Here is a 16,911-nt window from a genome sequence, read left to right as displayed (position 1 = left end):
GGTGAGATTTTGAGAGACAGAAATTACACGTATCGATACCATGAGTGTCAGTATTGCGAGTGTACCAGCTACTCCTTGTGGTGAATGTTGGAGTCACCAATACCATGATGTGTAGAAGGGTGGAGTAAAATATCCCTGTCAATGCTGTCTGAAATTGCATTGAGCACGGCACAAGAGGGAAAGGAAGGCAAGCGATACAGAAAGAAGATATATGTTGTTGAATGCAGGAGAGCAAGGCGGAAGCACAAACTCGCGAGAGCCACTTTCAAGAGAATTTGCACGAGCTAAAGGTAAACAGTCCTTAACAGAGATACCATGATCATGAGAAGGAAGGTGACTAAGTCGGTGAAAAATGGAAGCAGGTAACTTGAAAGAAATGGAAGAGATGCCACTGTCCAACCGACACTCAGATAGAGCCAGGTCAGGTGAGTTAAGCTGAACAAAAGATTGCACAGAAGAAAGGTTGGAGCGATAGCACCTGAGTTGGAAGCAACCTTTGGAGAAATTTGGAGAAGCAACTATAAAAAGGATTTGAGCATCGCTGTGCATGCCCAGGTGGATTGGCACGAGCAGGTAGAAATCTGTTATTCGTAGAAGAAGCAGAACAAGAAGGAAAATGTCGCCATGTCAGAGGGTAGATCCACGTATACAATATTTATAAAAAGCCAATTTTTTTCAGATTTCAACCCCGATACCTATATAGTTGGTGAGATGGTGGGTGAGCTCCAATCATCAAATATGGTATCAGATTTTTTTTTTTTTTTTTTTTTTTGTATACTGAATCGAGGCTCGTGAAAGAGCTAACATTTACTTCACAAACAAATCGACCAGACAAACAAAATACACAAAAAGAGGGAGCGGAAGACAAGATGGGGAGAAAAGGGGAAGCACACAAACACAACATCCGAGAGCAGGGAGATGTATGGAAGGGAGAGGGCCCGGGGGGAGGAGGCATGGGGAGGGGGGGGGGGAGAGGGGGAAGTATAAAGCACAAGGACACCAAGGACTTCCAGGACAGAAGTTGGTATTTCAAAAAGTGGAATTGTGGTGAAATTAGCGGGGGTAGAAAAGATCAAGGTTTTGGATGGGGGAAGATAAGAGATGGTGGTGAACAGCTGTTTTAAAGACTTGGAGGGTGGAGTGGGATTGAAGAGAGTGAGGGAGTTTGTTCCAGAGGCGGGAGAAAAGAGGAATGAAGGAGTGAAGGTGAGCAGAGAGTCTTGATTTTGGCAGTTTAACCAAAAGAGGGTTGCAGGCAGATCTTGTGCGACCTGTAGGAATATTTGCGGGACAGAGCCCAGAGAGAGCTGGGGGGGGCAAGGCCAGAGAGGAGTCGGTAGAAGACGGAAAGACCACCAACCTGCCTGCGGTGAGTGAGTGAGAGGCCCTTGGAGTTAGCTTCATCGCGGGAGATTCCAATGATTCTGAATGCTTTGGTTTCAACAGCGCGAAGGCACGCTAGGTGTGAGGCAGGAGCACCAGCCCAGAGGGGAGCGCAGTATTCCATTGAGCTGCGGATGAAAGCCTTGTATGTGGTGAGGAGCTCAGGTGTGCCAAGGAAGGACTTCGCACGACGGAGGATGCCCAGTCGGCGACTGGCTTTGGAGGCCAGATTTGAAATGTGGTTTTTCCAGGAAAGATCATGGCAGATAGTGAGACCCAAAAGCTTGAGTGACAGAACTTCTTGGAGAGGATTATTCAGAAAGTGGATGGGAGGGTTGTCCAGTCGGTCTTTTCGGAGAGACATCGTAAGAGTGTGAGATTTGTCAGGATTGAAAGACATGTTCCACTTGTTTGCCCAGTCTGTGATTTTGTCAAGGTCTGCAGAGAGTGAGGAGGCTGCAGACTGCCGATCTGAGGGATGAAGAATGGAGCGACAGAGAGTAGAGTCGTCAGCAAAGAGATAGAGAGGATTTTCAAGAGAGTCAGAGAGATCATTGATGAAGACCAGAAAAAGCACAGGGCCCAGAACACTGCCTTGGGGAACTCCAGCCTGAACAGGAAGAGGAGATGAGAGAAACCCATTCAGGGCCACACGTTGACTACGACTAGAGAGGAAGTCCGCCAGCCATGCGTGGAGATTTCCATGGATACCAAAAGAGGAGAGTTTGGTGAGCAGAGCGGGGTGCCAGACCGTATCGAAGGCACGTGATATGTCAAGGGAGACTGCTCTAATTTCCTGTTTGGCATTGAGGACCTCCATCCATTGTTGAGAAAGCAGAAGCAGCATGTCCAGAGTGGAGTGTCCAGGTCTGAAACCAAATTGATGATCAGAGATCAAGCCATTGGAGAAGAGGAAAGATTTCATATCTGAAGCAATGATGGATTCCATGACTTTGCTGATAATTGGGAGAAGGCTGATTGGTCTGTAGTTGCTGGGATCTGTTTTTACACCTTTTTTGTGCAAAGCGGTGATGTTGGCAGATTTCCAAGCAGATGGAAGATGACCTTGAGCAAAAGAGAGGGTGAAGAGAACAGAGAGAGGGAGTGAAAGAGCGGAAGAACATGATTTTAGGACCCGTGGGCTGATGCCGTCAGGTCCAGTTGCAGAATCAGAGTCGAGGGTTGACAGAAACTTTTCCACCTTGTCAGGAGGAAAGGACACAGAGTCCAGGAGCAGCTGGGTACGACTGGGTACGGTGGGTACAGAGAGGGCAGAGGTGTCATCATTATTTCAGATGTTCATAAGTAATGTTTTGGGACAGGCTCGAAAATGCTCAGCCGAAGGACAAATGCAATGCATAACAAAAATAAGCATGAGTTTCATTGAATATCATACGACGGATGTTAAAATAACTGTTAATTAGGACGTTACAACAATCAGTAAGATCGGCGAAGGAGGTCGCTAATTATTCATTATTTTATTCCATTACTACTAATTATTCAAAAACCGAAAATAGTACAAACACAACCTATGCATCAATTTAAAGGTAATTTTGCTTCTCGTTGGACCACATAACTCTTAATGGTGAAATATTTAGTAGAAAAAAGGTTACCATCTTCGCAAATCTCTCCAAATATACACCCTGCTAAAATTTGGAAACAAGCGATTTTGATCAGTATACCTATATAGTTGTGAATGCGTTCCGATAGTCTGACAACAATACATATTTCAAATATCTCATTTAATTAAGTCGTGATGATCGAGGGTGTTCAGGACAATTGGTGCATTCTTAACCACGAGTACACCCGCTCACTACAAGAGTGACAGGGGGGTCATGTTATTATCCTTTTTATTATTGCCAATTATTATTACTATTACTTATGTTAGATCAGGTGATTGAAAATATCAGACCATGCCTCACCATTCTAAGTTCCCGATAGTGAAATTTACTTCCGTATGGGTGTCGGGGGAAGGGAGGCAGGGGAGGGGGCAATATCACAATTCACAAAACCGTTTGGAGAGTGGGGATATTGTTTCGTAATAACATTAATATTATGCTTGGGATAAATTGGTGGAGTTCAAAAAAAATGATGACGTCATCGGTCACGTGGTTCGGCCGCCATATTTGTTTTAACACAAAAGCCTTAAAACACCATGAAAAACATGCCCTGGCAAGGGTCTGCACTCTGATTGCTCTTTGTTACTTCTTGTAGGGGTGCTCCCACTAAAATGGCACGATAAGCTATTTATACACTTCGAAGAAGGAGGAAACGCCCCTTGTAGAGGTGGGATATTAATAGTATCAATATTGTTTTGTAATAACATTAATATTATGCTATTATCATTGGTTTTGTTATTAGAAGCGGCCTTGGAAATACTCCACGATAAGGCTATTTTAACACGGATATACACCTCAACACGCAACCCCATTGGCAGAGAGAACCCTCTTGGCAGAGGAAACCCCCTTGGGGAGGGGGGCAAATTAATTCACTACAACCTTCATCATGTGACCCTTAGTCATCCTGTCAAGTTTGGTTGAGAATGGATAAGTAACAACCGAATATATCGCAGTCAAAAATCGTCAGACAGACAGACACCAAATTATATATTTTAGTATATAAAGGGAGTTATAAGACCTGGCATTGCGTGGCAAGGCCGGATAACTTTGCTAGTATATATATATTAAAAAGTATTCAGGTACCAGAGTAATGCGTAGCCTATTTAACGTACCCAAAAGTGATGCAAGCTTCACGAACCACCTGTGAGCGGAGATCTTTAGCTGAAAGCTTAAAGGCACTCTCCATGTTCCTTAGGTTCGGCATGAAGCAATCATGGTCTGCTGCTCCAGCGACCAGCAATGAGCGCAGCTTCTTCAGCTGTGGAGAAAAACACGACAAATGAATTCTGCATTCTGCCAAAAGGTGCTTTTAAAGCATTACAACCATTCATTCCTGTCCTGTTGCATCATCTTATCATATCATGATGCTGTGACCTCGGATTAAAATGTCATGTACAATGTGTTAATTTGCCCATTATTGTCACCTAATGTCTTTGTCATGCGATTGAGATTATAAACAAACATCTTGATGTGCCTGACAATGTAGAAAATAAACAAGTATTTACTCAAAAGAAAAATACTATTTTTTGATTTGGCGTACCATACTCATTATAGCATTGGTGCTGCCAGAGCAGTTTCTTGACTAGGGTTACACTGGGTGGTTTGCCATAATCGTGCGTTATTTATAAATGGTTTCCTGAAAACATGAAATAACTTTCGATGCAATTAATTTTCATTCATTGAAGGTCCTACCAGAGGTTCATTGCTTAAGGTATGCATTACTCCAAAAATGAGATTCCATGGTCCAATAAAAAAATCCCACAAAACAGACATATATGCAAACTCGTTGGAAAATAATATATGAAGGGGCAGAGGTGTCATCATTATTTCAGATGTTCATAAGTAATGTTTTGGGACAGGCTCGAAAATGCTCAGCCGAAGGACAAATGCAATGCATAACAAAAATAAGCATGAGTTTCATTGAATATCATACGACGGAATTGGCTCCACTACAATTCATTCAACAACGTACTGCCATGGCACGCTGTTCCCAGTCATTCTTGTCGTCACTCAGAATCTGCCTGATAGATTGCAGTCTTTCCTCCAACTCTTTCCCTGAGTAAATCTGCACAGCCAAACAGCGGCATAAGACTGAGTCAGCACATGGATCTCATCATGAAGCGCTAGATCAAACACAAAGTTACTTGGATGAAAAGGATCAATTCATAGACCTGAGATTTTCGCTAATGCCAATCATGTAACAATGGCAGCTACAAACAGTTTGATGATGGACAAATTGTCCAAAATGTGCAATAAAATTTTGTTAAGTCTCCATAAAATAAAATAAGTCCATAAAATGTTCCAACATAATAATGACAAAGGATGCCGAAGGACATCAAGGCTTAAACATCAACCCATAGGGCAGACTGCACTGGTCCTGATGACCTTCAAAACCCATTAAAATCCCACTTTAAGCTCTAGGAATTGAATGAAGGTCCTGGTGATTCTCTCAACATACTTATGAACCACCTTGCATAAACCCGAACAGAAACGTTTTTATCGCGATTATCAACAACTCGTGTTTGTTGGAAAGACATCGTGTCGGGGTTGTTATCTAGGCAAGCACGTAACTGTATCATCAAATTTGATTGGCCGGTAGAGCATGTATCAGCTCTATAAATATTTTTGAAAATGGGGAAAAAAACATGGGGGATGATGTGTGAGTGTGAGCAAATAAAAGTGGGAAAAATGTGGAAATCAGTGGAAAATATTGGAGGATTATGGTTTACTCCTCCCTCTTCAGCCCACAAAAGGAATGTGGGTGTACATTAGATTTTCAAATGAACATTTTACAAGAAGGGAGCAAAATAACAGAGGGTGAAGAGAGTTGAGAGGGATGTCACAGAACAATTATTCAAATATCATCCAGGAAATAGACAGATTTCCAGTGAAAGATCTCCCTGTTGCCTTACCTGCACTGTTGGTACATCTTCAAAGGCACGGAAAAAGTCATCTTCATCCACAGCACCAGTTTTGTCCTTCGGAACTGAGTGAAGTCACATTCAAGAGCTAATGTGAAATAATAGTCTGTGAATAAGTTACTGAGAAATACTTGCAAAATACTCATTTTGCTTCCATGATGTCAGGATTACAAAGTCCTCAATGACTTCCGGGTGACTGAAGTGGTCACTAAATAATTAACAAGGTGACATGTTCATTAATTAATGCACTAGTTATTAACCCCAATAGTTTTGAGCTCACCGAGCTGGTTGGTTTCCCAAATTCTCCTTTTTGTGGAATTGCTTCCTCGTGTTCATCAAACCTCGCTTTTCTCTGCAGTCGTTTGATCTCAAACCTCCCCCATTGCAGCGAACAATCTCCTTTACTTTTGTTTTAAAGATTTGTTTGTTGCATATCGCCTGTGCTACCAACTATCAGAGAAACCTTCACCCTCATTTGTTTATCGTATTCATAATCAAGCATCCTTCATCAATGGGAATTACTAAAAAAATAAATAAAAAAAATTTAACTACACTCTTCAACGTCATGACGTTGACCGATATGCCTCTGCCAACATTACAGCATTACACATACTTGCAGAAAATTTCATTTAAATCCATTCAGCTGTTTTCAAGTATCACATTTTTATCTGACATGACCTCTGACCTTTGCCACCAAAATCTAATCAGTTGATCTTTGCATCATAATATACACTTATACCAAGTTTGGTCAAAATCACATCACTGGTTCACAAGTTAGCGAGGCAATATAATTTTTACTTAACATGACCTCTGACCTTTTGACCCCAAACTCGAATTAGTTCATCCTTACATCATTATACAGGGTCCGTCAGGGAGGTGTGACGATTTTCAGAAAACTCGTACACAGTTATTTTTAGTCGAATTTCAATTTTTATTTTTTTTAAAGACTACATATATAATGCCATGTAATACACTGTAACAAAGACATTTAAAAAATGTAATTCATGTTTGAAAAATGACATCTAAATGGCGGCCGTTCTTGTCCAAGCATTCTTGCAGACGTGCGGAAAAGTTCCAGCATTTCTCAGCACAGCAGCATCCCTCAGCAGTTCCAGCATTCTTTCTGCGAACGTAAACCGCTGTACGAAATCATTCTGCTGCAGTTCTTGAACCACCATGATTTTGTACACGTGATAATGAAGGTCCAAGTGCAAAATTTGATGAACTGATCTGTCTGACATCCGTAGAGCGCGAGCGTGCCGTACCGCTGACCGACGAGGGCTGGCCTCCACAACTTGTCGAACCCTTTCGATGTTTTCCGGGGTCCTAACGGTTCGATCACCTCCCCGAGCTGCTCCCGGCCTCACAGATCCAGTTGTCCTGAAGTTTTTTACCCACTTCAATATTGTGTTTCGAGACTGAACGGCGCCACATCGACCAACATTGAAGTGAGTACGAAATCTGCGCTGTGTAAGCACCACCGAACTACCCGTTGAATAAACGTCTCAACAACAAAGACGCGATGTTCAATCGTCCACAGCTCCATGGTTACTGAAATGGCGCCTAACAACGAGTAACCAACAGCCATCACGCATGCGCTAGACCCCCCACTTGCATTGTTATACCCAATTCAAACATGCATTACATTTTTTAAATGTCTTTGTTACAGTGTATTAAATGGCATTATATATGTAGTCTTTAAAAAAGAAAAAATTTGAAATTCGACTAAATATAACTGTGTACGAGTTTTCTGAAAATCGTCACACCTCCCAGCCAGACCCTGTATATATACCTGTACCAAGTTTGGCTTAGATCCTTTCAGCCGTTCTTAAGTTAACGCAGTAACGAAATAATTGTTACTTAACATGACCTCTGAACTTTAACCTATTAACCCCAAAATCTAATCAGTTCATCTTTGCGTCATAATATACACTTATACCAAGCTTGGTGAAAATCCCATCACTTCTTTCCACGTTAGCTTGGTAACAGAATTTTTACCGAGCGGGACCTCTGACCTTTGATTTTCGAACTCTTGACCACAAAATCGAATCAGTTAGTCTTTACATCATTGTACATGCTTGTACCAAATTTGCCTTGGATCCCTTCAGCTGTTCTTAAGTTATTGCGGTGATGAAAACATATCACGGATGGACGGACAGCCGCACGAAAATCCAAAAACATAATACCGATGGAAAGTGGAGGTGGAGGCATAATTAAACTATGAAAAGTCAGTGTGAGAATTTCACCTTTAAATAATCCAGGAGGAGTGGGAGGATTGCGAGGGACGGCTACGAGCATACGCCGACCTCCTGGAGTACGGGGCAAAACCGAGATCGCAGAAGTTGTTTGAGTCCCATCCAAAGAATCATCATCCTCAAAATACCGATCTGAAGAAACAAAATAAAAATCCATGCACACACTTAAGCACAGGCAAATATGCACATGGAGTAGGTTTACCTGTATTACGATTGTTAGAAAATGATTCAAAACACAATAAACAATCATATTTCATAACGAGACCCGATTAAAAGCAGTGTGCTGTTCCAAACACCATTGGCAATCACGATGAGAACATCCAAACAATGTGATTGGACAACTTGTGTTCTCAAACACAGTTTGGATACGTGTCGCACGACAAGGCCAGATCGACTGGCATTCTCATTGTGAACGACAACGGCACTCAGTAGAGAGCATACCTCTGCCTGATTGGCCATATCACTCAATGGTGAAGAATCACTTAACAAATTATACCAGCTGTATCCGGATCCGGATCTTCACCAAAATCTAATAATTTCGTCTTTGTCACATAGGGGAGAGGCAGGTTAGTTGATACACTTTTCAGTTATGTTGGCCTATAATGAAGACTGTGAGCTCGACAGGATTCATGAATTGTCCAAAATAAATATCAGGGTCTTGTACATACAGTCACGTGAAAAAGTAAGTACACCCCATGTAAAGTTTTGACTTTTTCAACATATTTCAACATACAGCTATTTGATCTTCATTTCAACAATATTGACAGATAAAGGTGATGTAATATAACAAATATCATGAAACATTTACATTTTGTAGTCCACTATATATTTTAAATAAACATAAATACAAATTTCGCATGTGGAAAAAGTAAGTACACCCTTGGCTCTAATAGGTGGTATTGCCCCCTTTGGCAGAAACAACCTCAAGTAGGCGTTTCTTATAACTGTCTACCAGTCTCTGACATCGACTGGGAGAAATTTTTGCCCACTCCTCCATGCAGAATTCTTTCAGCTGTGCAATGTTTGAGGGGTTTCTTGCATGCACAGCTCGTTTCAAAAACCCCCACAACATCTTGATGGAATTTAGATCCGTGTTTTGACGTGGCCATTCCAGAACCCTCCATTTCTTTCTTTTCAGCCATTTCTTGGTGGATTTACTGGTATGTTTATGGTCGTCATGTTGCAAGGTCCACCTTCGGTTGAGCTTCAACTTTCCGACAGATGGCCTCACATTATCCTCAAGCACCCTCTGGTACAATTAAGAATTCATAGTGGATTCTATGATGGTGAGCTGCCCAGGCCCTGATGCAGCAAAGCTGCCCCAAACCATAATATTTCCACCACCATGCTTTACAATTGGTATCAGGTTCTTGTGGTCAAATGCTGTCTTTGGTTTTCACCAAACATGTCTTCTGGTACTGCAGCCAAATAGTTCTACCTTTGACTCATCTGTCCAGAGCACATTGTTCCAGAAGTGCTGGTCTTTGCCTGGGTGTTCATTGGCAAACTTTAGTCTTGTCCTGATGTTCTTTGTGGACAGCAAAGGTTTCCTCCTGGCACACCTCCCATGTAGATCAAATTTGTACAGCCTCTTTCTCATGGTAGACTCGTGCAATTTGACATCAACAGTGGCAAGAGCTACCTGAAGGTTCTTAGAGGTTCTTAGAGACTTCTTTCAGCATCTTGCGGTCTGCTCTCGAGCTGAACTTGCTGGGGCGGCCTGGCCTGAACAAGTTGGCAGTTGCTTGTGTTACGGATTCCTCACTTCCGTTGTTATGGTTCTCATCCACTGTAAACATTTTTGGTTACATGTACTATTATTGTTATCATTTAGGTGAAATAGAGATAACTGTTTTCAAAAGGTAAAAAAAAGTTAATGTTTTAAAAAGAAACCGGAAACCGGATCGGGACCCGGACGAAGAAGAAGAGGAAGAAGATGAGGAAAAAAGAGGAGGAAGAAGAGGTCGGAGAAGGAGCCGAGCTGTTTGGAGGTTTTGAGCAAACGCTGGCGAACGAGGGTCACGAGTGAACTTTGGGGTTTCCTGGGAAAGGGCTTCCTGTGACAGAGTTGTTATCGCTGTGACAGATAAACCTGCGTGACAGGTTTTGCGGTTGATTCTGAAGAGAATCATTGGAATGCCGTTACGTCTCGAGAACGGACCGTTGGCCATTTTACCTCGCGCCTGATTTCGCATCGCTCCAGGTTTTTCCCCTCGCTTCAACCATTTCACCGCATCCAGACATAACCTGGTGTGTGTGTGTAACGTGGATTTTGAGTGGGAATTTGCGGTTCGTCGATTGGGAGCCGTTGAACGTCCATACCCGAAGATGTGTTTTCCCAGTCGCCTCTTGAGGGTACCTTTGCCTATCTTTGGCAGTGTGACTGTCAACCGAAACAAATTCTGGTCTCGACACGACATCGTTCTGACGATCACTGAAGCGTGAATCGACTTTGGCTTGATGCCGGGATAGAGACATTGGGAATGTTATTTTCGCTCACTTGGAGCACAGTGAGTTATATTGTACGAAACTGATGGTACCATCATAGGAATGATATATTGGTTGAACAATTGATTAATATTGTTATTGTGCTGTTATTCTTGCGTGATCTTAATACAATACTTGTTTGTTGGTAACAATTGGTGTGGTTTCACCATTGATCTTTGACACAGAATAACACATCTTTCTGCCGTGACTCCTCTCGGGGCTCGGAGGTACACCGTGACAGGGGTTTGGGGAGGAGCACGTAACACTTGGAATCTTTTCCACTTGGAGATGATCTTCCGGACAGTCGAATGATTGATTTCAAATTGTTTGGAGATCTATTTAAATCCTTTCCCAGATTCGTAGGCATTTATAACCTTCTTTCTGAAGGCCTCAGAGAGCTCCTTTGATCTAGGCATGGTGACGCCGCACACTTCAACAACAAAGCGCAAACCAAATTAAATGTCTGAGGTTTAAATAAGACAGGTTCCTCCAAGATCCTCTCTAACGATGTTCTAATCATTTGCACCTGAGCTGGTGCATCTGATTCTAATTTTAGGTATTTGAAGTAGTGATAAATGTAGGGGTGTACTTACTTTTTCCACATGCGAAATTTGCATTTATGTTTATTTAAATTATACAATGGACTACAAAATGTAAATGTTTCATGATATTTGTTGTATTATATCACCTTTATCTATCAATATTTTTTTTTTTTTTTTTTGTATACAGAGTCGAGGCTCGTGAAAGAGCTAACATTTATCAAACAAACAAATCAAACAAACAAGTAAACAAAGTATATAAAAAGGGGAGCGGTCGACAAGATGGGGAGAGAAGGGGAGGAAGCACACAAACGCAACATTTGAGAGCAGGGACATCGGGAGATGTTTTTGGAGGGAGAGGGCCTGGGGGGAGGCAGGATAGGTATAAAACGCAAGGATACCAAGGACTTCCAGGAAAGAAGTCAAAAGTCACCTCAAAAAAGTGGATTTGGGGTGAAATTAGCGGGGGTAGAAAAGATCAAGGTTTTGGATTGGGGAAGATAAGAGATGGTGGTGAACAGCCGTTTTAAAGACCTGAAGGGAGGAGTGGGATTGAAGAGAGTGAGGGAGTTTGTTCCAGAGGCAGGAGAAAAGAGGAATGAAGGAGTGAAGGTGAGCAGAGAGTCTTGATTTTGGCAGTTTCACCAGGAGAGGGTTACTGGCAGATCTTGTGCGACCTGTAGGAATATTTGGGGGACAGAGCCCAGAGAGAGCGCTGGGGGAGCAAAGCCGGAGAGGAGTCGGTAGAAGATGGAAAGACCACCAACCTGTCTGCGGTGATTAAGTGAAAGGCCCTCGGAGATAGCGTCATCGCGGGAGATTCCAATGATTCTGAACGCTTTGGTTTCAACAGCGTGAAGACGAGCTAGGTGTGAGGGAGGAGCACCAGCCCAGAGGGGAGAGCAGTACTCCATTGAGCTGTGGATGAAAGCCTTATATGTGGTGAGGAGCTCAGGTGTGCCAAGGAAGGACTTCGCACGATGGAGGATGCCCAGTCGGCAACTGGCTTTGGAGGCCAGCTTGGAAATGTGGTTTTCCCAGGAAAGATCATGGCAGATAGTGAGAACCAAAAGCTTGAGTGACAGAACTTCTTGGAGAGGATTATTCAGAAAGTAGATGGGAGGGTTGTCCAGTCGGTCTTTTCGGAGAGACATCGTAAGAGTGTGAGATTTGTCAGGATTGAAAGACATGTTCCACTTGTTTGCCCAGTCTGTGATTTTGTCCAGGTCTGCAGAGAGTGAAGAGGCTGCAGACTGCCGATCTGAGGGATGAGGAATTCAAGAGAGTCAGAGAGATCATTGAGAGTGGAGTCATCAGCAAAGAGATAGAGAGGATTTTCAAGAGAGTCAGAGAGATCATTGATGAAGACCAGAAAAAGCACAGGGCCCAGAAATTGTTGTTGAAATGAAAGAATTGTTGAAATGAAGATCAAATAGCTGTATGTTGAAATATGTTGAAAAAGTCAAAACTTTACATGGGGTGTACTTACTTTTTCACGTGACTGTATCTGTGAAGCATGCCAGATCCGCTGCATTATCAAACTTGGAATGGTGGCTCACAAAAAAAAACTTTGTCAAATGTATCATCTGACCTGACCAAGAGGGTTAGTTGATACACCTTGGTAGGCGTGAATGGGTTAGATGATACCTCAATTTACATGGTATTTCTGCCAATGGTAACAAATTAGCATGCACATAATTACAGATACACATCAAACTGGGCTACATACCATCATTTCTGTATAATATTTGCACTCATGGTATTTTCAGAGTCAATGAGCACTGTTAATTAAAGCTGCTTGTTTGTTATTTATTCAGTTGTATACCTGCTATTTATACATAGGTAATGTTTTATGTTTTATGATTGAATAAAATAACGATTTTCAGAGTCGTATTAAAAAAAACTCCAGAAGTTTACCTCTGTTGATGCAATGTCTTATACCCCACCTTATTTAAGATGTCCAAGTACTGCAACACTGGAGGTATTTGGAAGCGGCAAGAAGATTATGTGTTCTACATTGTTGAAGTATATAATTAAATTGAAATAAAATAGACTTTAAAAGTCGTATAAAAAAAAACAACTTCAATTCCGGAAGTTTACCGGCGTTGATGCAGCGTCTTTTACACCACCATATTTAACACGTTACATTAACATTAGTTCTTTGTGCCCATTTGTGTGCTTTATGACGTCGTTAAAAACTAAGTTTCCTGTTTGGAATGATATTTTGTTTTGCTTGAATGCCAGACAGGCAGACAGGCAGGCAAAAAAAAGTATCTGTGCATGTACGATCAGGTCAAATTTATAGTTAGGCAGCTTAGCAATTTTTGGGGGAACGACTTTACAAAAGTACCACTTTTATTTTAGTGGTTCATTGGACCATATGCAATAGAATTAGGACCGGAGGCAAGACATATACAGTGTTTGACTTTTGCGCAAATACGACTCGCACAGCATAATATCGAGCAATACATTTATGCAAATAAATCATCAGCTATTGGAGTTAGACTAAAATCGTAAATACATAAATTGCTGGACAAATTACCTTGAACAACATGTTGTCTGTTCTAAAGCTATATTGTCATTACATCCTTGTAGTTGCGTACATGTTAGATATATGAGAGGTGCGCGAGTCACAAGTATAACACATTTGTATAAACACTCGGTATTATATTACTAATTATTATTACATGGAAGCGTAAGATTTATTATGCAGGCATGCATAAGTTTTACAAATAACACTGCATGTAATGAAATAAAAGTTAGCCTCCTTGTTGAAAATATATACGTAATTGGTTTTTGTCCTTGTCCAATAAAAAGGTGAAGAACACTGTATATTTCTTGCCTCCGGTCCTAAATCTATTGTATATGGTCTAATGGACCACCAAAATTAAAATGGTGCTTTTGTCAAGCCGTTCCCCATTTTCGATAAATATGCTGCTAAACTGCCTGACTATTAGAGCCAAAGTACTGCAGGCTCGTTTTCCGATTCGTGTTCAAAATATTAAAAATTTTATTGAAATTATGTTGTTCCATCACAAACTGACATCTGTAGATGGGCAAAGACAGAGAGACAGACAGATACCCTCTTGCTTAACCTCGCTCTTTGCTTCGCTTGCATGGCTAATGACCAATCATGCACAATCACCATGAACAAAAAACTCAATGGATGAAATCAACAAAACATTGACTGAGGTATGCTAACCACCAAGGGAAGCAACGAGGACCTCCTTCCTTCCCATAGCAGTTATCATACCTCAACCAACATTTTGTTTATGTTATCATTTGTTCTCCGTCTGGTGATGCAGACCGACACTGGCCTTCATGACAAATAACAGTTATTCATGCAAAAACAAGCAAACTCGGACTTATTGTCATGGTGCTAACCTCAAAATTAAATGGAAAAAAACAAGAAAAAGACGTAAATGTCATAAGCCCCACGGTGGTTTTAGCAATTTTGCTGTACGGAGTTAACGGCCGTTAGTCGGCCATCTTTGGTTGGATGAAAAAAAAAAAATTCTGCATATGTATCCTCATGTATCGTCTTTGTGCCAAGTTTGAAGAAAATCGGTCCATGCATGTCTGAGAAATGGATGGGGACACGTGTTAGTAACAAAATGGCCGCCAGTCCTTGGATCTGATCTCCAAAAAAAAATGAAGTGCATATGTAACCCATCATTCATTATCTGTGTGCCAAATTTGAACAACATCGGTAAAAGCATGTCCGAGAAATGCTCGAGGACGCGGTCAATATCGGATTTTTTTTTACAACTAAAATGGCTGCCTACCTACCAGTTGGCCATCTTTTATCGGATCGCAAAATAAAGTGAAGTGCATGTGCAAACATCATCAAGTTTGAACAAAATTGGACCATGCATGCCCGAGAAATTGTTGGAGACACGTTTAAGTAAAAAAAATGGCCGCCAAATGACGCACGAGACCAAATCCATAAGCCCCCGTTTCAGACTAAGTCCAATGGGGGGCTAATAAAACAAAAAATACAGTACTGTATATGAAAATGCATCAAGTTAAAATAGGTTAAGGGCGAGGCTTATGGCATACTCGAGACAACATGAAAGGAAGCAAGTGAAGGCCTACCTGCAGTAACCATCAGTCCACTCTTCTGTACCTCGTCAAATTTTGAATTAATGACATTCAAACTGAAAAAAATGAAGGGTATAAAACAAAACTTTGCATTACTGTGAAATATACATACATATATATATACACATACACACACACACACACACACACACACACACACACACACACACACACACACACACACACACACACACACACACACACACACACACACACACACACACACACACGGCCAAAAACATTGGAACCCTTGCACTTTTTTCAAATAATGCACCATTTCTTCCAGAAAATTGTTGAAATTAGAAAATATTTTGGGATCCACAAATGTATTTCTTTGGTTTGCAGTGGAACAAAACAAAAAAGCTGAATTACAGAATCTTAGCTTATTCCACACATAAATCCTAAAATGGCCTGGACAATATTATTGGCACCTTTTAGAAGTTGTAAGAAATAATTATATTTCAAGCAGGTGATTCTCCTTTACTTTTGAATTGAACTCACCTATGGAGAGTTGCAGGTGCATGCAAAATAAAAATCACTCATTCAACCAGTTTGATTAGAGAAAAGGAGGCATTCTGCTGTTTTGTGTCACTGTGTGTACCGCAATGAGCATGGAGAAAAGAAAGAAAACCAGAGAATTGTGTGAGGAGGTCATACACAAGATTGAAGCTAAGGTTAGACAATCTCAAGGCTACAAGTCCATCTCCAGAGAGACCTTGATGTTCCTGTGTCCACCGTACGCAATGTTATCAGGAAGTTTAAGGCCCATGGAACTGAAGCCCACCTCCCTGGACATGGCCGCAAGAGAAAGCTTGATCGAAGTTTGCAGCGAAGGATTGTTTGAATGGTGGAGAATTGTTCGAATCTGACATCATAAACCGTTATCTTGATTACCTTCAAGTAGGCTCTGTGGTGATAAATGCCAAATCTGAAGCCATGTCATTTCTGAGCAAATACAAACTTTCAGAGTTAATACTGACTCCACAAAGAAAGGAGAAAAAATCAATTCTTGGTTGGCATAGAGTTTAAAGGTTTATGTTACAATGATCATACTGCCAAGTGTACATGCCTGCAGATATGAGAGCATGTACCACCATGTAAACAGAGGGTGTGGCGCCAATAAAACCAAAGTCGAATTAGCTGAATGGAATGCTGAGCGGGCACTTCTCAAACCTGAGGGTCTCTAGCGGTTCTCTACAAGCAAATGGCAGAAAAGATGGTGCCCTCACACAAATAATTAAGAAGAATAAATAAATGATGAAAATGAAATGAGAGTGGGAATGGCAAGAATCTAAATTTTGTGGAATAAATTACAAAAACAAAGGACAAGAAGCATAAATCCAACAGGCCTGTAAGAAATATGAGCTTACAAGATGCACTTAACACTGTCAGTAGTAGAAAATAAAAAGCTATACACAATGGCCAAGGACCTGTAAGAACAGAGGGTTTTGGTTTGTAGAGCACCCCCATCATCCTCTCTATATATATATATTTTTTTTTTTGATTACTCTCACTTACTGTCTGTGTGCCTATAATGCTTCTCACTGGTTTGTACAGCAAAACCCTTCTGTTTTTGACCTCATTCACCCTCTTTATAATACAGTGG

At 41.3% G+C, this 16,911-nt stretch overlaps 1 protein-coding gene across 9 annotated transcripts in view; it reads right to left on the bottom strand.

Annotated features, from left to right (window-relative positions):
* LOC137415094 (CLIP-associating protein 1) overlaps positions 1-16,911 on the bottom strand; it is a 208,179-nt gene that overhangs the window by 136,084 nt on the left and 55,184 nt on the right. For all 9 annotated transcript variants that reach the window (XM_068100652.2, XM_068100653.2, XM_078766027.1 and 6 more), the window contains 5 exons: positions 15,300-15,361; positions 8,170-8,310; positions 5,915-5,988; positions 4,975-5,067; positions 4,115-4,260 (listed from right to left, as the gene is read on the bottom strand). In XM_068100652.2, coding sequence (XP_067956753.2) covers positions 4,115-4,260; positions 4,975-5,067; positions 5,915-5,988; positions 8,170-8,310; positions 15,300-15,361 — 516 coding nt within the window. The remainder of the gene's footprint in view (positions 1-4,114; positions 4,261-4,974; positions 5,068-5,914; positions 5,989-8,169; positions 8,311-15,299; positions 15,362-16,911) is intronic.

The sequence above is a fragment of the Myxine glutinosa genome, chromosome 12 (assembly GCF_964187855.1).
Source record: "Myxine glutinosa chromosome 12, kmMyxGlut1.1, whole genome shotgun sequence".
NCBI classification, from domain to species: domain Eukaryota; kingdom Metazoa; phylum Chordata; class Myxini; order Myxiniformes; family Myxinidae; genus Myxine; species Myxine glutinosa.
Note: the sequence above shows the minus strand (reverse complement) of the source record. Positions and strands in the feature narration are given on the sequence as shown.